The 21,601-nt window shown below is 42.4% G+C and overlaps 1 protein-coding gene across 6 annotated transcripts in view; it reads right to left on the bottom strand.

The window, feature by feature from the left end:
* LOC145392268 (uncharacterized) overlaps nt 1–21,601 on the bottom strand; it is a 54,132-nt gene that overhangs the window by 17,358 nt on the left and 15,173 nt on the right. For 2 of the 6 annotated variants that reach the window (XM_080266735.1, XM_080266737.1), the window contains exons 2-5: nt 20,139–20,517; nt 19,436–19,534; nt 3,385–3,466; nt 1,357–1,544 (exon numbers count right to left, since the gene is read on the bottom strand). In XM_080266735.1, coding sequence (XP_080122861.1) covers nt 1,357–1,544; nt 3,385–3,466; nt 19,436–19,534; nt 20,139–20,237 — 468 coding nt within the window. In that variant the 5' untranslated portion in view covers nt 20,238–20,517. Of the gene's footprint in view, nt 1–1,356; nt 1,545–3,384; nt 3,467–13,059; nt 13,529–19,435; nt 19,535–20,138; nt 20,518–21,601 lie in introns of those variants that run through there. The other 4 variants (XM_080266736.1, XM_080266738.1, XM_080266739.1 and 1 more) reach the window with 4 other exon arrangements.

Raw genomic sequence — 21,601 nt, 5'->3', positions numbered from 1 at the left:
TGTGGTAGGTGGTGGTGCTCACCATCCACTCACTTGATGTAGTGCTGCTGTCAGGTGTCTGCCCTTTCCTCTCCTCCATCTTTCTTTCCTTCCATTCTCTTCTGTCTTACTTTCCTTCATTCTTTCCATGTTCTTCTGCCTACGGATGACTTTACACTCCCTCTTCTGTCTTTCTTTCCTTCATTCTTTCCTCTTCCTTCTGCCTGTGGGTGACTCTACACTGAGAGACAAGCCAAATGGTTTCCTGTGCACCAGGAAACCATTGTACTATGCTGGGTGGTAACCATATAACCAAATTTTGGAGCCTGGTGGTTTAGTGGGTATTTATTGCGCTCTAATCGGATTGAGCCGGTGAAGGTTTATATCCAAGGGATGGTTGGGGTTGATTGCTCATGTAATGCCACTCAGGGATGAGTGAGGCTGGTCACTCTCATCTTAAATGTGGGGACCAACTGCCTAGCCCCAGGCTCCTACTCTCCTCATGGGGCAATGTAGGACTGGATGATGCATGGATGGATGGATGTAACTACAGTTCTAATATGCAATGGAAATTAGTTACAGATGCTGGTTCTGAAAAAACCAGGTGGCTCAACCACCTCATTAAACAAAATCCTTCATCTTCCTCCCTATCCCCCGAAAGGAGTATGGTGGACTGCAGGAGGAGGGTAGTTTCTGCCAGCAGTTCACAGGGTTCAAACCCAAATGCATCTGGGCCCACATCAACAATGAGAAAATACTACAGTACGCTGCTATCATAGGAAAGAGGTTAAATTTTTCCACAATGATGTATTGTTAGGAAGTATGGGCAGGTGTGGAAGGGTGTTAGTTGTGGCAGAGTGTAATTTTAATTTAGAATGTACTATACAGTAATGTACTATACTCCTTTTACTCTAACTCTACCTACAACTACCATCTCTCCATTGTGAATCCTGAGTTGTAGCAACATATTAACACTAAAGTATTATGCTAGTCATGAGGAAGCACTACAGAAAGGATGTAGAGCTGTAGTATTGTCTTATTCTTCCACAGCGCTACGTGAAACAAGCTGTAAAAAGATGAAAGTCTGAGCCAAGTTAAGGTGAAAGGACTATAATACCTGCCCCCCAAATCTCCACTGCTCATATTTACTAACAAACTTATCAGCTTCCTCTCATAATTAAGATATCTTTTGCAATACAAACTAGGCTAGGTTAGATCAAATTAGACCAATACAGTAGTACTGTTGTGTGTTACTGTTAGGTTAGGCTGGGCCAGGACAGACTAGGTTAGATTAAGTTATGGCAGGTCAGGTTAAGTTAGGTTTCATTAGGTTACATTAGTTTAGTTTTGCTTATATTAGATTAGATCAAGTTAGACCTGTAATGGTACGCTGCTAGAGGATTTGGAGTGCTGGAGAGGCCTGCTGGAGGTGGCAGACACAAACTCCCGAGCATTGACGTTGAGGCCAGCCCTGCTCTCTGGGTAGCTGCCATTTTGGGATGTCTTCCCATTGTACACGGCTTCTCCATTGGCCACGTCGAAGATTCCTGGGCCTCGGAGAGCTGCTGACCATGAGAGTATAAATCAATATCAATGTCATGTACATAATAATACAGTAATGCCATGCTTTTTCTTAAGGAATCCCTGTCTTTGGGTTGGTCATGGTAGAGCTGGTGTTTTCCATGGACTGGAAGTTAAATCAAGTGCCAAAGCCAGAAAATTACTGCCCAACAGTTGCATAACACTTTTGGAAAAAAAAGAAACATAAAATGTTTAAAAAGATGTGTAACAATGTGAGAGTTTCAGATTGGATACTGCTTCAATGTATGTGTAGCTGGATGTTGCCTGCCTGAGAGCAATGACTGTGCGGCTAGTTAAAAAGCCTGTAGCCATACAGTAGTACCTCTCAAGGTCAATGGTAGGCATCCATTTACTATCTATTGAATTCCTGTACCTCCCCAACAAATGATTTTTCCAAATATGGGTATAGTTTCTCCATATGAAGAGAATTTACTGTATGGCATTTATCAATCCGACTAATGACCATCCATCCATCATCCAATCCTTTATTGCTCCACCAAGAATATAAAACATAGATACAAGAATTTAGATATCACTGTAATGTAAATGTGACAACAGAATACAGCACATAGGAATACAAGTCCTAAGCAGGGCTTCTTCAAAAGCAGGTATATCAACAGCAAAAATCTTGTAACCTCTCCTGAAAATCGTGTAACCTTTCCTAAGAACCCCATAACCTCTCCTAAAAATCATGTAACCTTTCCTAAGAACCCTGTAACCTCTCCTAAAAATCATGTAACCTTTCCTAAGAACCCAGTAACCTCTCCTAAAAACCCTGTAACCTCATGTCTGCTTTTCTCCATAGACTTGGAAAATCAGTCTGGTGAATCTAAAGCAAATGACACTGATCTGTGGCCACATAAAGTAATTACAGTCAGTTTCTTTTCACCTGACAAAGATTCCTAACTCTTTTCAGTTCAGTTTATAGCCAGGTATAGTCAGACTGGAGGAGGAATTTGAGAGATAACTGAAGTGATTCATCTACCTATCTTTACAAAGGCTCATCAAATTTCATACAACCACAATTTAGCATTCAAACTGTGGGAGATGTCAAGTTCTATCACGTGAAAACAAACCAACTACGATGTTGAGTGTTATGGATTCACTAGACAAACTTTTCAAGGTCCATGGAGAGAGACCCAGGAGAGACAGTAGGTGTTCTGCTGTCAATATTACTGAGAAGCAAACAAGGATAAACTAGTCTGGACATGTTGCCCTGCAGATGATGACAGTGATGATAATGATGATGATAATGAAATACTGGTACTGGGATTACCAAATGTGTGAATAACTGCACTGTGTGGTATAGTGCATTTGTTGTAACCTGACAAAAATCCTTAATCCCATTTATTACCAGCCACGATAGCGAAGCTGATATTGTTTTCAGTTTGTTTGTCTGTCTGTTAGCACGATAACTTTGCAACCACTCGAGATATCATCACAAAATTTTACATGTTAATTGGATGATGGATGGGTGGTGTAGTAGGGATGAAAATCTCAAACGAGTTCGAAACTGGCGAAAGTAGGTCAAGGTCAAGGTCATATTCCGAGCTGCACTAGATATGTATTGGCTCGTGGCTGGTGTGATTCCCCCCTTGGGAGGGCCTCCAGTCTTAGCTGTGTCCAAATGTAATCATATTTGCAACTGAACTGACTGGAAACCAAGGGGACTCATTCCCTCCTCATAACTGAGGGCTCATCAAATTTCATACAACTGTGACATTACTGATGTTCTGGGAGAGACCAATTCTGTTGGGTAAAATCAAACCAATTACAGTAACCTAGTGAACCACAACTGATGCCAAATAAGGGTACAGGACTCACTAGGTGGACGGTAAAGCTCCATGGCTGGTTTGGTGCGGCTGGTGGCGGGCATGGCACTCCTCCGCCGCACCTGCTCCCGTGCCTGTAACAACACATGGCAGTAAGTTCACCAATGTCAGTTCTCATGAATGGGATTCTTGAATAAATCTGAAAATGACTGTATGTCAACAAGAGAAGGAGAAGGAAGAGTATATTAGATATAGAAAAGGACAAGGATGAGTGATTAGGAGACTGAGAAATGTCTGTGAGGATAAGGTAGCCTGGAGGCATTTCTGTCACAAGTGCTGTGACTCCATTATTATTGAGGAAGTGTCATAAAATATTTTATATCTGTACAGGTGAGATCAATATGCAGAAAGCCTCAGGTACAATAAGACTGAGTACCGGTATACTGTGGGTTGAAACAAGAATTTTACCATTAGGTAAAATATCTGGAGGGCCTCGCCTCCCAAGATCCTACCAATCATTATAATCATCTCACAATGTTCACACCAACATGACAGTATCCCTGAAAGTTAAAGTTTTATAACATTTATTTCAACAGAAATTTTATTATCGGTACTGTTATTATTCATCTGTAAAATTACTTGATAGAGAATAATAACTAGTACAGCAGAATGTGAGACATAGCAAATGACAAAAAGATATCCCTTTAACTGCTGTTTGTGTGAAACTGGCAACTCCCATTAAAAGGTAAAAAATGGCCAGAGCCAATCCCACATTACCTTCTTATACTCGTATGGGCTTGAGACTATGCTCCCATAGTCTAGTACAGTACACTGAAGAGACAAACTGCAGGAACTCTTATAACAAAATAAGAAAGTTTCATGACAGGGATTATCTTTCGTAAATGTATTCAGTACCAGGTAATTCATTTATAACACCCAGATTTTGCAGATATAATAATTTATGTTACTGAAGTTTGTATAATTCATTTATGACACCTAAAATCTGCAGAAATAGCATAGCTATATGTTACTAAAGAGTACCAAGGTTAGTTGACATCGGCAGTCAGTGGGTCGATTTGGACACAAAATTCATCTGTCCCCAAACTATCTATCTATCTATCTATCTATTGCCAGACGCCTCAATCCCGTTTGGGGTGGCCACAAACAAATCGCCTCCAAGTCGCCCTGTCCCCCACCATTTCACTGCCCTGCTCCCAACTCTCACCCCCCTCTCTCATATACTGTACCTCTCAACTCCATCCCTCCATCTCATCCTTGGCCTTCCCCTTCCTCTCTCCCTCTCCACCTCACTCACATACACTCTCCTCATCAGTCTCTCACTCTCCATCCTCTCCACATGGCCAAACCACCTCAATGTGTTTCTCCTAACACTTCCTATCACATCCATATCCACACAACAACGCTCTTTCCCATCCTCATTTGTCGGTCTGTCTCTCCATGTAACTCCACAGGCTCCTCTCAAATAACTCATTGCCATTGCTCTCACTCTTGACTTGTGTCCCTCCAGCAAGGTCCTAGCTTCACTTCCATACATTAGAGTTGGTATCGCAATACTGTCATATAATAACTTTTTCACTTCAATGCTCACTTCCCTGTTTCTCATCGCTGCCTTCATAGAACGAGCAACGTTTCTTTCTTGTTGTACCTTTTCAAGCACTTCACCCTCCAAACTTCCATCCTTATTCATCACACTACCCAAGTACTTAAACATACTCACATTTTCCACTTTCTCATCATCCAACCTCACTGTACATTCACTGACTTCACCTCTCTCGAAGACCATAACTTTACTCTTCCCTACATTCACCTTTAGATTCCGTTTCTTACACACACTCCCAAACTCATCCACCAAGCCCTGCAGCTCCCCTTCGTCTTCACTTAACAACACAGTATCATCTGCAAACAACAGTACAGGGAGTTTCCAAACACTGCCCTCTCTCATTAAGGCCACTCCAGCATCCACTGTCCTACCTTGTATCTCTTTTATAACCCCATGCACATATGGATTGAACAATCACGGAGACATGACACATCCCTGTTTCAACCCAACTTTCAAACAGAAAAACTCACTCAGTTCACTATCCACACGCAATGCAGCCTTAGCACCTTCATACATACTCTTCACAGCATTCAACAACTTCCCATCCACTCAATATATTCTTAATACTTTCCACAATCCTAGTCTATCCACCCTGTCATATGCTTTCTCCAAATCCATGAAGGCCGCATACAACTTCTTTCCCTTCACTAGAAACTTTTACACTAAAGATCTAAGAAGGAATATCTGGTCTACACAACCTCTTCCCTTCCTAAAGCCTCCCTGTTCTTCTCCAACTAATTCCTCTCTTATTTCCCTTATTGACTAACCCAAATACAAAGATGTTATTCGGACATGTTGCATTCAGCCAATCATCACCAATCCGTCAAGTGTATCTTCGTCTTGATTTAAAAAATTGAATAGTGACAGACTAACTTCGGAGCCAAATCATGCTAAAAGTCTGACATGGTGGGTACCTGCATTACAGTTTGTGTGTACAACTAGTAAGATTGTATAGTTGATATCTTCAAAAATGCATACTTCTGCAAGTTTCTAAAACTATCAATAATTACTTTATATATTACCGTACTGAGAAAAAAATACAACTGTATACCATATTCTATGCATGGGAAAGCTCCTGCAGTCTCACCCATTTAAGGGTAGAGTAAGGCAGATGACCAGACTTTCCCTGATGGCAAGAAATGATCGATAAACTTCCAATGTAAATTAGGGGTCAGGGGCTAGGCTGCTGTAGGGTACATTTACAATGTCATATGCACGGAGTGACAGGCTGGAAGTTACCATTCCGCTCAGTGCACATGTGCCGAGTGCCCTTTTAGCTGCTGTGCTGAAAGAATCTGCAGCTTATCTCAAGTACTGTGCCATTTATCAACAATATTTTATGAAATACATGTGCCAGGAAGATAGGCTGATGTCTTATTAACCTATACCCAACTATAGGTCGATATATAGATTATATATATATATATATATATATATATATATATATAGATTATATATATATACTATATATATATATATATATATATATATATATATATATAGATTATATATATATACTATATATATATATATATATATATATATCAGAACTAGTGAAGATGTACCATAGATCTTCTCCAAGAGGACCCCAACAAAGTCTACAGTTGGGCAAGGAAAAACATAACGGCAGCTCCAACTGCTCAGAAGTGGTACCAACTAAGAGATCCTCAACAACACCTCTTTGCTCACAAGTGAAAATGAGACAATTGACACAAGCCCCCATGCAAAATGCCTTGGGGTATACCTAAGTAGTGATGCCACTTTCAAGCACCACATAAATCAAACCATCAAGAAGGCCTCTTAGAACCTTCTATTCCCGGGAGAAGGAGTGCATGCTGTCTCTGAGGAGGGCACTTGTCCAACCTATCCTGGACTACTGCAGTCAACTATGGTCCTCCCCACAGGATTATGGACATACAGGCCCTTGAGTCCATACAGAGAGCATTCACCAGGCAAATCAAGAGCATGAAAGAACTTTCCTACTGGGACAGACCAGACTTTAAAAACTGGGGCTATATTCTCAGCAGTGACGGAGAGAAACATACATCAACATCTACACGTGGAAGGTCCTTGAAAAACTGATACCTAACCCTTCCAACATCAGTGAAGTGGAACCACATTATAACCAGAGGGCTGGTCGCAGGTAATAAAAACCCCTCCATCATAAGCACCAGCGAGGGTCAAGACTCTCATCTAGTCTGCCCTACAGTGGCCCTAGAATCTTCAAATGCCTGCCACGAAGAATTCGGGACCTAACTAACTGTCCTGTAATACACTTCATAGCCCAACTGGACGAATTCCTGAGGACAGTACCTGATGAACCACCAGTACCGGGATACACATCACTCTGCAAAGCGACTACAAATTCATTACTGGACCAAGTGAACCTGCAGCACATGGACTCCGGGTTCGGAGGGAGCGTTGGAACACCATTGCTCTGAGGAATTTCCTCGCAATACCTACAAGTAAACAAGTAATATATTACAGGCAGATTGTGAAATGAGTCTTTTCGTGAATTAAGGTTAGTTTAGTTTTGGTTTATTTGGGTTAACTTGATCTAGGATATGGTTAAGTTAGTTTAGGCTAAATAGAGAAGAGGTCGGTAACTTCCTGCATTAATCACTCCGAGCATACGACAATGGGTATTGGTATATGACCAGCCTACAATACTTCCCATCATGGCATTACATGACTGAAAAATCTCCAGTCACCTCTTAGCGATCAAAACTAGGTTCAGAAAGGCCGTCACTCCTACAGGGACACTCAAGCTTAGCCTTACTATCCTCGATGGCATTACATGATCGATAAACTTCCATTCACGTCTTCGTGGTTGAAATGAACCCCACCTCTCCGACAGGGGTGCTCTAACCACTCGACCACTAAGTAAATCCACACATTAGACAAATTATACCGTTAATCAAGTGTCCATCACTCCCACTGGGCAGCTCTTAACAACTCAAGTTACTCAACTACCAAGTAAAACTACAGATGATTTTATACCGCAAGTCACTGGAGCGCCGCACTTCGTGAATCCGGCCTCAAGACCAATCCGCCTTCAAATAGCTCGGGTTAGGTTAGAAAAGGCCAGGCCAAGTTAGATTGGTGACGTTATGTTAGATTAAGTTGTGTTGGTTTGATTTAGCCAGGACAGGCTAGATTGAAGTAAAACAGTAGAGGCACAACCACTGAGGACGGATGGACTTTGGGGCCGAATCGACCTTAGAAAGTTTATAAACAAACAAAAAAAATCGTACCAATATATATATATATTTTTAGTAAACAAATTTTATTCTTCTTTCATGAACAGTTTCTTGGCTATAATGAGCAAAATTACTATTCTGAATATATTTCAATTCCAGAAAGCATGATACCAAAGGTCTCAAATGTGTTGCTGTAATAAAAGCCTGAGAAAGTGACGTTGGTTGGTCATCCTGATATTAAATGGCACGACGAATTAAAGGTCTTAAAGGCGTTCTTCGTCATGATCCAGAAATTTAACTCAGTTTCCTTGGCAGTTACTTCTGCTGTTATACTCATTTGTTACAATAACTCTCACTTTATATCCACCAGAGAGAGAGAGAGGAAGAGTGCAAGCTGGAGGTATGAGAAACAACCCTCAGGACAAGGAACTTTCTCCACCCATTGATGTCGTACTGTTTACATGTTTCACCTAAGAGAGAGAGAGAGAGAGAAAGTAAAGAATCAGATTATTTACCTTGATTCTCTCTCTCTCTCTCTCTCTCTCTCTCTCTCTCTCTCTCTCTCTCTCTCTCTCTCACACACAATACGCACACTATATACCTTTACAATAAATATTCTCTCTCTCTCTCTCTCTCTCTCTCTCTCTCTCTCTCTCTCTCTCTCTCTCTCTCTCTCTCTCTCTCTCTCAATAAGCACACTGTATACCTTTACAACAATATTCTCTCTCTCTCTCTCTCTCTCTCTCTCTCTCTCTCTCTCTCTCTCTCTCTCTCTGTCTCATAGCTTCACGTCCTATTCCTCTCAGTTGTTCGTGTCATCGGCCACACAACATTAAAAAAATCCCAGAGAGAGAGAGAGAGTTGGTGCGTGAAAGTCAACTTATGAGTTTTTTATTGCGACTGCAAATGTGTGTGGAGAGAATATAATATTAAGAATTTTACTGTTCTCTGTTCACTTTAACTTGGGATAAATCTACTATCTCTCCATCTCGAATGTTGAGTTGTAACAATAGATTAACATTAGGCTATGATGTTAGTCGCGAAGAAAAGCTATGGAAAGCATGCAGAGCTTTTTTTTTTTTTTTCCACTAAGGTGAAAAAAAATTACTGTGGTTACAGCACCCACCATCCACTCATCCGACGTAACTCTGCACAGAGTGACAAGTTAAATGGTGTTTTGTAGCACAGGATGCCATTTACTACGCTGGGTGGTGAAGACAGACCCAAACAGACGCCTGGTGGTCTAGCGAGTTATGGTGCTCCAGCCGGATGGGGCCCAAGAGATTACATTGAGGGTTAGATGGGGTTTGTTGCTCTCATAATGCTATTAAGGTAAGAGCGACTGATCACCCTCCCCATAAATGTCTGGACTAAGTATATCCTAGCCCCTGATCCCCACGCTCCTGATGAATGGATGGTAGATAGCCAGGCAGATAGACAGACAGATAGACTGACTGATTGATAGATGGGACCGCAGATTGTCCGGGTATACTATGCAGAATAAATCGCTAAGGAAGACATGCCACGAGATCCCAAGGCCACTTAGAATACTACCAGAGCACCTATCGATTCACGAGGATAATTAAATCTGACAGTCCATTCATTCTCAGTACAATCATCCTTAAAAAAAAAAAAAACGCAGCAATAGAACTTCCACCAAGGTCCCCAGCTGTCATGCGGGGGGAGTGGAGGGAAATGGATATTATTCAGAATTCTGACCGGCGTGAGAGCTGCAACTGGCTGGCTGGCTGGCAGTCACTTGGTAACTGAGAGAACTTGTTTGGCGAGAGTTGGTGTGATAGATAAATAAATAGATAGATAACCCACTGATAGAGAGATGGATGGTTGGATGGATGGCTGGACAGACAGACAGATGGACAAATAGATTGAAAGACAGACAGACAGACACACAGATAGACAGACAGAAGACAAACAGATAGATAGGTGTCACCAGACTGATGGACCAAAATACTAAATATATAGAAAGACAGGCAGAAAGTCCTGATAGATAGATGGACAGATGAAAAAATAGACAGACATAAAATCAGAAATGAGGACAGAGTAACATACCAGGATAGCCAGATAAATAGACAGGAAACATATACCAAATGTGTAAGTTGGGGGAAGGGCAGCGAAATGACAGGGGACAGGGCGACGTGGAGGTGATTTGTTTGTGGCCATCGGTTATGGGATTAAAGGCGTCTGGATACAGATAGACAGACAGATGGAAGCGAGATGGAAGTTAGAAGAAATGAGCTTAAATATATAGTATATTTTTGTAAATGATTTTAAATTGTGCGAAGAAATGCTTGTTCGAGTCTCGCTAAAACATAGAGTCCTCATACCACAAGGAAGACAGACTAGAAGACAGACACTATGAGAGAGAGAGAGAGAGAGAGAGAGAGAGAAGGAGGGAGGGAGAGAGAAGGAGGGAGGGAGGGAGGGAGGGAGAGAGAAGGAGGGAGGGAGGGAGGGAGGGAGGGATAAACTGGCACTTGGAAGGGATCTTGAGAGAGAAATAGAGAAGGAAAAACTGGCACTTGGTAGGGATCTTGAGAGAGAGAGAGAGAGAGAGAGAGAGGGGGGGGATGTAAGGAAGTGAAACAAAGAACTTCACTACACTCCACCTCACATGACACCACATCACACCACTCTGTACCACAGATGTTATATGAAATTCATATTCACGCACTTCAGTAATTGCTGAGAGAGAGAGAGAGAGAGAGAGAGAGAGAGAGAGAGAGAGAGAGAGAGAGAGAGGAATATTTACATCTCATATGAGCTGCATAAAAAATAACTCCAAGATGTACTAGCAACAAAATAACAATAACGCTTTCGGAAATATCACAGACTGGTGGAAATAATATAACCAGCAACAGAATCTTTAAAAAAAAGTGGCTCTTGGATATAACAGCACAGATAGCTGAGAGAAAAAGTCACTGATTGACTGTTGCAAATATCTTTTTTTTTTTTTTTTTTTTGGGGGGGGGAGGATCACCATTAATTACGAAAAAAAAAACACTGATTGTTAAAAAGCACGGATTGGTGAAGAGAAAATCGCTGATAGTTAAAAAAAAGACACTCAAGAGGAGGATGGTAGACTGTAGAAGAACATCCAGAAACACTGAACGGATTTTTGTAAATAGCACTTTTATATCGTATGAGCCACAGCTGGTTATGCTAGTGTGTGTGAGGGAGGGAGCCGCCTCTTGCTCGCTCTCACTTCTCTTGCTCACTCTGTCACACGCCTCTTCCTCACTATCTCACACCCACGTCGCCACTGAGCCTCCCACTCCCAGGCTCCCACAGCCCCACTGTCCCACACCGCCACAACTGCCACCTGGTGACGAACGAAGGAACTATAACATGGTAACTTTCCCATGTGCAACCACTTTTACTCCTCTACCTCTGCATTCTCTCACAACACTCAATGTCTGTGCTTCTCTCTCCCCATTTCTCTCATCCTTCCTGTCAGTTAATCTTCTTTCTTCTTCAGATGGCTCTACACTGACTGACAAGCCTAATGGTTTCCTGTAACCCAGGAAACCATTTACCAAGTATTGGGATGATTTGGAGCCTATTATGGTGCCTCTGTTAAGTGGGTGGAGAGACGCAAAATGCGGCGTTCATCCAGGAACCAAACCTCCACACTCTTCCCCGCACCTCGTTGTGGCAAGACGCTGGGCACCACATGGGAACACTGATTCACTGCAAGGGACTTCCCTGCAGGGGCGGTTGTTTGCCTGCAGTTCATGGATCTGTTCAGCCAGACAGACTGGGGTTAGCCACAACAACTCTCCCACTTACTCTCTTACGCGTTCTTACTTTCTCATTCCCTTTCTCATCTGCACCCATTTTTACTCTCCCATATGCTTCCCCTCACACTCTCTTACTCTGTCACACTCTTACTCTCAGTTACACTCTGAGCCTCACTTACTTTCTCTGACATTCTCATTTGCAGTCACTTTTATTCTCCCATCTGCATTCTCTCTCTCTCTCTCTCTCTCTCTCTCTCTCTCTCTCTCTCTCAACCAGACAATCGCCACATTGCAGACAAACTCTCAAGGTATGACTCACCCTGAAGACAATGACAATTTGCCTCCCTTCTCTCTCTCTCTCTCTCTCTCTCTCTCTCTCTCTCTCTCTCTCTCTCTCTCTCAGCAAACTGGCAGTGAGAAAGAGATCCACAAGAGCAAAACATTATGACTCACTCTCTCACTCATTCCTTCAGTTCACTCTGGCTCAATATCCTGTTCACTTTAATGTTCACTCACGTTAACACTTCTTTTCGCCTTTTGTTCATTCTTCTTTCACTCTTTTCTTCATTCTTCTTTCACTCTTTTCTTCATTCTTTCATTTTTCTTCATTCGTCAGTTCTCTCTTACGCTCATTCTCTCTCACTCTTTTGTTCACTCTTTCGTTCAGTCCTTCACTTTATTGTTCACTTTCAGTTTTTCACAGCGTTCGCCCTTCCCTTCTGATCACTTCTCTCTTCACTTTTCTGTTCATTCTCTTCAGTCTGTTCATTCTTCTTCTGTTCATGCTGCTTTTTCATGGGGAAATTATCAGTCCCCTTAATGATTTTTTTTTTTTTTCCAGAATTAAAACTATATGGTGTAATTCTCTCTCTCTCTCTCTCTCTCTCTCTCTCTCTCTCTCTCTCTCTCTCTCTCTCTCTCTCTCTCTCTCACACACACACACACACACACACACACAAATGCACACAGATGAAAGCAATGAGTCATGCATCCTTCCATGTCACTTCCTTCCTGATCTGCCAGTCGCACACTGACCTCTCTCTCTCTCTCTCTCTCTCTCTCTCTCTCTCTCTCTCTCTCTCTCTCTCTCTCTCTCTCTCACACACACACACACACACACACACTAAAATAAAGCCACTATAACCCACCGTAACTTCTCTCTCCTCCGCTATGGGGCTTGGAATCCTTACACGAAACCGCAAAAGCCCACGAGAACTAAACAGGGGACGCATTTAGACTTGCCGCGTTTTACTTCCTCTTGATTCTGGCTGTTATCTCCCTTCTAATTCTGGCCTCGTTCTCTGACTTTCGCTGGAGTATTTTCCTTGCGATTCTAGCCGCGTTATCTGTATTTCGAGTCTGATTCACTTTCGGTCTGACCACGGGTATCTTCCTGGTATATTCTGCTTCTTTTCAGCGTGGCTGAGTTGTGTCTGTTTTGCGAATCTAGCCGCGTTATCTGCCTACAGCGATCCTGTCTTTTCTAATCTGACAGTATTCTCTGTCTCACGATTCTGGCTTTCCAGACTGGCCGCGTTATCTGCATCAGTTTGTTATCAAAAGATGAACAATGTCTCCTCGATTTTGACTGATGACAAATGCGACAGTTTTCCTGCATTCGTCTCTGTACGTCAAACTTACTACGTATCCTCCTTCACTCCAATCTTCAGTCTATGTCTCGGTTTTGTGCTTTATTTTCTGTCCTTCTTTAGAGTCCACGATAAACAGGCTTTAAAGAATTGTACTGTCACTGCTCAAACTTAGAAATCAGCTTCTGTCGAAATCGAGTCACTTTTCGCGGTTCGTCGATGTATGTGTGTGTCTTCGAAGGAGCAGCACCCTGGCAAACAGTAGCCTACCAGAGGGGCAGCGAGAGTGAGACAGTGAGCGCGGAAGAGGGAGAGAAAAAGAGAGCCGTATCCAGGAAGTTAAGCTAATATGAGTCACGTGGCTATTTCTGTTTCTCCGTCTTTAGTTCGCAATTTTGTCAATTCCGTCTGGAAATTTCTCGCCTCGCGCAAGAGTCGAAAAATATGATCTTATCCTTTCCATTCCTCTCCTATACGCAAAATAAATTCCTAAAAAATCCTTGGGAAAAAATCACGACATGGTATGATTTTCCAGTCCCGCAACGTCCTCTTCCTACCGACTCATTTGCACAGCCATATAGGGAGAGTTTGGGGTGCATTTATGAGGATTCTTGGTCCAGCCTTGAGAAACTTTGAGTGTCTTCTCCATTCACGTGCTCAGCCACGAGACACGAGAGAGAGAGAGAGAGAGAGAGAGAGAGAGAGAGAGAGAGAGAATTTAATTCCACTAAAAATCTCATCATCGTTGTGAGAAAAGGATAGTAAAGAGATGGAAGGCTTCGTAGAACCTACTTCATTGCGATCTACGCTACACGTAGTTTCCATCAGCAACATAAAGGAGGATTTTGGAGTGTAACGTGCAGAATAGCTAAGGAAGAGGACCGGGTGGAAAAATATATAAAGAGATGGAATAGGGAGGGAAGGCAAAGCTAATGGTGTGAGAAGTTTGCATATTTAAACAAGGACAAGTGGAGGCTCTTCTGCCATGTGGCCATCCCCTGCAAGGAGTTCCCGGGAGACACGATGCACCAGAGATTGATAAAAAGTAATTATGCTACACCTTATCACTCTCTAACTTATTTTGGGATTCTTTTCCATATAAATCATGGCTACCCTAAAAAGTGAATATATCGTTCTCATTGATTTCAGCTGAATAGATTATGATATGATTTTGCTTTTGTGGAAAATAACATACCGTAGCATAAGTATTCAAAATTCTCAATAGCGTGGCATAGTGTATTTGTAATGAGTTCACGACGAGATAGTGGGAGAGAGGAGGGGGGGGGGGCAGAAACCCCGTCGGTTCCCAAATAAGAAATCAGGAGGGGCAGGAAGTGGGGGGCAAGGGAGTCAGTTCAGTTGCCCCCATTTGCCCCCTACTTATTCATCTAGACTACGATCCTGCAAGATTTAACGGTAAAACAGTGAGCGAGGGTATGTGAGAGTAAGGGAAGCTGTAGTAATGAGTCTGACACGTGTGTGTGTGTGTGTGTGTGTGTGTGTGTGTGTGTGTGTGTCTAACACATGCCTCCAGCTTTCTTAGATCACGTGCAAAATCTTTAGTGTGACCACGAGGTGTGCAGATTGGAGAGAGAGAGAGAGAGAGAGAGAGAGAGAGAGAGAGAGAGAGAAGGGGGCAATGAAGTATCAGATTCGTCGTCTAAGTGGCTTAGGAGGTTCCGTAACAGCTCTACTTAAGCGATTTACTCTGCACATAGCACCTCAATATCCGCTCCACTAGAAACTAGTCAAATTATATGTTGCAGGGACGGCCCAGTCTGCTGGTGTGGGTGTGGGTGTATTATTGGGAATAGGAAACGAATAAATGATAAAGGGTAGACACGGATAATACTAGATGATCCGTCCTTGCAACACCCCAGAAATAATCCAAGACTATATAATAAGATACTCTCGTAACAGCAAAATTTATCGCTAAGGAAGAGGTGTTACAATAGCTTAAAAATCCACACAGGAAAATAGATCCACAGAAACGCAGACTCGACGGAAAGACATCATAAACAGATAAACAGGAAGAGTATTAAACTTAACCTAACCCCCCTCGACATTCCGGTCACGCTTTTTAAATATTCTGTCCTTGCCTATTCAAGACAGTGGATGCAACAGTGATCTAACAGGAACATAACGTTAAAAGGGATGCAACAATACAGTTAAAGTAGGTGCCACATTAACAGGGGCACACACTTAACAAGGATGCAGCAACAGTGAAAACAACAGTGACGTAACAGGGACACATCATTTTAAAAAATGCAGCAGCAAAGTTAATGAAGTAGCAACCATTTCAGGAACACAATATTAACAGAGATAAAGCAATGGTTGAAAGATGTAACGGGGAAGGATGCCGCAACCGTCACAGGAACATAACGATAACAGAGGGATGCAGCAACAGTTGAAAGCACAGTAACATAAAGGAATGCAATAACGGTAGCAACTGTTTCAGGAACACATGAGTAACAGGGACACAGTAACGGCTGAAGAATTTAACAGGGAAGGATGCAGCAAGAGGCGTAAGTCCATGAATTATCAACAACTACAGGTACACAACGGATGGATGCAGCAACAAGTAAAGCAACAGTGACAACAGTGAAAGCAAATGTGGAAGCAACAGTGACCTGGGTGTAAGCGAGGGCAGAGTGTGGACGAACGAAGCTTCTCTCTCTCTGCACGAAGCGTCTCTCACCCTGCAAGCCAACCCACAAGACACAGTTAGACACAGTTAGAAGCAGTTAGACATACAGTAGTCAGACTCGTCTCTAACTGAGTCTGACTACTGTATGTAGATCCAGTTAAGCTCGTTTAGACCTAGTTAGGCCCAGACACACGCGAAGCGTCTCTCACCCTGCAAGCCAACCCACAACACAGCTTGACACAGTTAGAAGCAATTAGGCAGACGCGGTTAGGCCCAGTTAGACAAAATTAAACCCCTTACACACACACAGTTTTGTGATACCAACTCTAACGTATGGAAGTGACGCTTGGACCTTGCTGGAGGGACACAAGCCAAGAGTAAGAGCAGTTGAAATGAGTTTTTTGAGAGGAGCATGTGGAGTCACATGGAGAGACAAACTGACAAATGAGGATGTGATGGAGCGTTGTGGTGTGGATGTGGATGTGATAGAAAGCGTTAGGAGAAACACACTGAGGTGGTTTGGCCATATGGAGAGGATGGAGAGTGAGAGACTGACAAGGAGAGTGTATGTGAGTGAGGTGGAGGGGGAGAGAGGGAAGAGGAGGCCAAGGATGAGATGGAGGGATGGAGTGGAGAGGTATATGAGAGAGGGGGTGTGTGAATTGGGAGCAGGGCAGTGTAATGGCGGGGGACAGTGCGACGTGGAGGCGATTTGTTTGTGGCCACCCCGTAAGGGATTAAGGCATCTAGCAATAGACACACACACACACACCAACTCAGCAAGGCAAGTTATAAGCAGGAGGGTAGCCAGAGGGACGGCCGGGTGAGTAGGGGAAGGACACTGACAACTTCTTAACTATGCCTGGCCATCCAAATTTATGAGAAAATTCCCCCAGTATCTCCTAATATTTGTGGTCACCCCTTAGTCACTCCATGTCTTTTCTTTTCTTTTTTCCTTTTTTATCTTAGCTGCGCCCCTGAGCTGAGATATACAAACAAACTTCCATTAAATAATGTATGTCATGGCTGATTTCCGTACGGATGGACAAGGAAAGGTGTGTTCAAGACCTTTACATGTCTCTTTTTCCTCCTTCAAAACAAAACAAAACAAAAACTTAGTTACGAGAGGAAAGTCACTGTGTGTGTGTGTGTGTGTGTGTGTGTGTGTGTGTGTGTGTGTGTGTGTGTGTGTGTGTGTGTGTGTGTGTGTGTGTGTGTGTGTGTGTGTGTGTGTGTGTGTGTGTGTGTGTGTGTGTGTGTGCCCATAAGATATCTCAATATGTTTTTATCAGATGTCAATGAAAACTGCTGAAAAGGTGGACAGTGGGTCAAGGAAGAAGTGATTAGATTCTGAGGTAAAAAAAATAAATCATAAAGGAGATAGTGTAGCGGGGCAGACTATGTGACACTGTGTGAGACAGTAAAAGTATTAGTCTGGCTGGAGAGACGAATTACAGCACTATATCATAAATTTAACTGGCGTTGGTGGAGGTAAGCGCTCCCTGTGCGATTCCTATTCCTGAAAGAGTTCACGGCTTTGAAACAAGAGGAAGACGGTCTAAAGTTGGCTAAGAGAAATCATAACAAACAGAGGGGTTGAACATTATCTTAATGAAATTCTCTCTCTCTCTCTCTCTCTCTCTCTCTCTCTCTCTCTCTCTCTCTCTCTCTCTCTCTCTCTCTCAATAATCAGAGCTCTACTTTCACCACCCTCATGCACTCTGACTCTCTGACCTCCCTGCTCTATCATTCTTCTTATTTTAGTGAGGTGTGCAGGAGTGTAATCGCCAGTCTAAGTCTGTTATTACCCGGCGGAACTGGGCAAATCACGCTACTAGAACACCAAGCTGTGGTTTCCATGAAATTCGATATGCCTTAACTCTGAGGTGGGAATGAGATAAGCTTTAACTCAGAGGTGGGAATGAGATAAGCCTTAACTCTGAGGTGGGAATGAGATAAACCTTAACTCTGAGGTGGGAATGAGATAAGCCTTAACTCTGACGTGGGAATGAGATAAGCCTTAACTCGGAGGTGGGAATGAGATAAGCCTTAACTCGGAGGTGGGAATGAGATAAGCTTTAACTCGGAGGTGGGAATGAGATAAGCCTTAACTCTGAGGTGGGAATGAGTCTCCTTGGTTACTATTGAAGTCAAGCGCCCAGTCTGACTACACCTGGCCATCAGCTGAACAGAAAGGGATTAAGGATCGCCTCCAGGTAGAACAGTTTGTCAGTTTATCTATCTGTCTGTCTGTCTGTTTGCAGCCAGACGCCAAAAGGGATGACCACAAACTAATCGCCTTCAAGTTACCCTTTCCTCCGCCATCAGGCTGCCCCATCCCTAACTCACACCTTCCTTTACCATATACCTCTCGCACGCGATAAATTACAATTGACTGTCTAAACTAACGCTTTCTTCTATTTATCCATCCACCTATCGATCTATCTATCTACAGCCAAACGCCATAATCCTGTAAAGGGTGGCCACAAACAAATCGCCTCCATGTCATCCTGTCCTCTGCCATTTCGTTGCTCTTCCCCCAACTAACACCCCACTCTCCTATATGCCTCTCCACTCCATCCCTCCATCTCATCATGGGCCTCCCCCTCCCTCTCCCCGCTCCACCTCACTCACATAAACTCTCCTAGATAGTCTCTAACTCTCCGTCCTTCACTTGTACGATACATAATTGATACATATGATAATTGCCTCAGTTACATGTATGTGCCCAGTAATTAGATACCGTTAATGAGCAGCAATTAACTGAAACAATAACACCAGCTCAGGTCATTAACACAGGCAAATTATGACTTTCTATTAATAAGGTAATAAGGTAGTTATATGTCTTAGTCAACATCCTGAAGAGAGAGAGAGAGAGAAGGGGAGGGGCTTGCTATATAGCTTCCTAACTATAAGGTAATACTGCCCAAAGGGAAGAATTTCAGTTTATAATAATAATAATAATAATAAAAATAATAATGATAATAATAATAATAATTATTATTATTATTATTATTATTATTATCATTATTACTACTATTACCATTATTACTACTATTACTACTACTACTACTAGCAGTACTACTGCTACTACTACTACTACTACTAGGGATTCTTTGGTCTTGAACGGTGAGTGAATGAGTGTTTGGCCTCTTTCTGTGTGTATATTTGCAGATGGGGAAAGGGGATGGGATGATGATGATGATGATGATGATTATTATGTTGGTGATGATGATGCCTCTGTTATTATTAGCAGTACTACTTTTTTTCACTTCCATCCATACTCACATTTTTGTTATTATTATTGTTGTTGTGGTTGTGGTGGTGTTTAACGAAGCTCCTCTCCTTCTTGATGTTCGCCTCGGCCTGCCCTTTCGCGTCTCCTCCCTAGAAAACGATAAGAGAACACTTGAACACTTAGAGAACAACTTCGGAACACTTGAACACCTGTAGGACACCTGAATAACACAAATAAAAAACTTGTAGAAGACTTGACCAGTATCTGAGAGAACAGAGCACTTACGTAACACTTATAGAACACTTAAAGAACATTTGAGCAATATTTGAGGGAAAGAACACTTACAGAATAATTATAGGACACTTACTGAACTTTTGAACATTTGGGGACCCAGTACAGAACACTTATAAAAGATCTGAATAACAACTGGGGCGCAGAACACTTACAGAGCACTTGAACAATAATATATGAGGACGACACTGACTACACCGAACATTCATAGAGCACTTGATCAGCATTTGGCAGACCACATGGAACACTTATAAAACACTTACTGAACACTTTAAAACATTAGAGGGACATTTATAAATTATATAAAACGATTGTTAAAGAACACAGATTTCATATAGATAATAGTAAGCACGTCATTACGATGATGTCTCTCTCTCTCTCTCTCTCTCTCTCTCTCTCTCTCTCTCTCTCTCTCTCAGCTCGTGTAACACAACTTAATAAACGAAATTAAAAAACACACACCTTCTTTTCCTTACAGTTGCCCATTTTTTCCTTTACCTGCGTCGGCTGAAAGGCAACCCTGCGTCCCTTCCCGCCCATTGGAACTTGAATCAGCAGCATTATGGTCGCGTGTGGGCGTGTGTGGGCGTATGTGGGCGCGTATAGTCCCGTGGAATCTTGGCTCACTCCACTGGGACACGCATTTATGGAGTCGGAATATTTTCGGAGAAGTTGAATGCAAACTTTAATATTGTTATATTTTTCGTCGTTGTTTGACACTCTTCGCGGGTTCTCCGTCGGAATGGATGGAGGTAAGGAGTATTACTTTTCGTTTCCTTGCCCTTGACCATCTAGAGCTGCTGCTTAATACGTAACGAGGTACGTATATAAATAGTTCTGCCTGTCATGTGGGAGTCAGGTATTATAGCTAAGTTAACCTTAAAATATCGTTCTCTGTGTGGGTGCTTTTGATAGAAAACTAGTTATTTATGGTACACTTTTTAAAACTGTCATCCCTGCGCTTTTTTTACTGACCTTCCTTATTTTTCAGTGTTCCTGTGTTATTTAGTACTATTTTTGTGTGTGTGTGTGTCAGTCCTATAGACCTAATGTGCCTATCAGAAATAAGAAAAAATATGAGTTATATAAAACAGTCCTTCGTCATGCATACTTGTCAATCTTTTTCATTCACTTTTAACTTTGCATTAACGATTATGTCACTGTGAGTGAGCCGCGAAATTTGGATTATGCTTTTTTTATTTGTTCGGAACATCAAGGGACAAATTCCATCTCGTAACTCCACCTTTTTCTTGGGGGGGGAGGGGGGCAAGGAGAACAAGGGACATGGGAAGATTCAGTAGCCTTCTTTCCTTTTCCTTTCTGTAAAACATATTAAACTTAAAGGAAATCGAGTTGCTTTGTAGGAATATCAAGGAAAGAAGAGTGCAGAATCCTCCTTGTCTCTAATTCTTCCTGTAAAACAGTTACTAAAGTTGCAGTTTAACCAGAATTCTATATTAGAGAAACCCAATCCAAAAATGAAGGAATACTAATCGCAAATGTACGTGTTACAGTTTCCACTCAGAAATAGGGTCTATAACTTAATTTTTACTGTGCCTATAAATCTGCACCATCTTACTGTACCTATCATCCAGTCCCTTACCACTCCATCAGCTCAGTTAATGGCAAAGAATAGTCGGACCACAGGGGCGATTAGTCTATACTCCCCTCACCTTAACTTGGCCCAGATTTTCGTCCTTTCGTAGCTCATTCACGTAGCTCGGTGGCTAGACATGTATAATTTTGCTACTCTACAGCTTTTCCATAACACTACTTCGTGACTACCGCCTATTCTGATGTTACTCTATTGTAACAACCCAGCATTCAGAATGGAAGAAGGCGTGGTATGTCAAGGAGGTGGATAGATACTCGTATGGTAAATGAGCGTGCAAGAAAGGTATGGAAGGTGACGAGGCTAGGGGACC

Source organism: Coenobita brevimanus, chromosome 21 (genome assembly GCF_032717465.1).
Source record: "Coenobita brevimanus isolate Jiangsu-jjx chromosome 21, ASM3271746v2, whole genome shotgun sequence".
In the NCBI taxonomy this organism is placed as follows: domain Eukaryota; kingdom Metazoa; phylum Arthropoda; class Malacostraca; order Decapoda; family Coenobitidae; genus Coenobita; species Coenobita brevimanus.
Note: the sequence above shows the minus strand (reverse complement) of the source record. Positions and strands in the feature narration are given on the sequence as shown.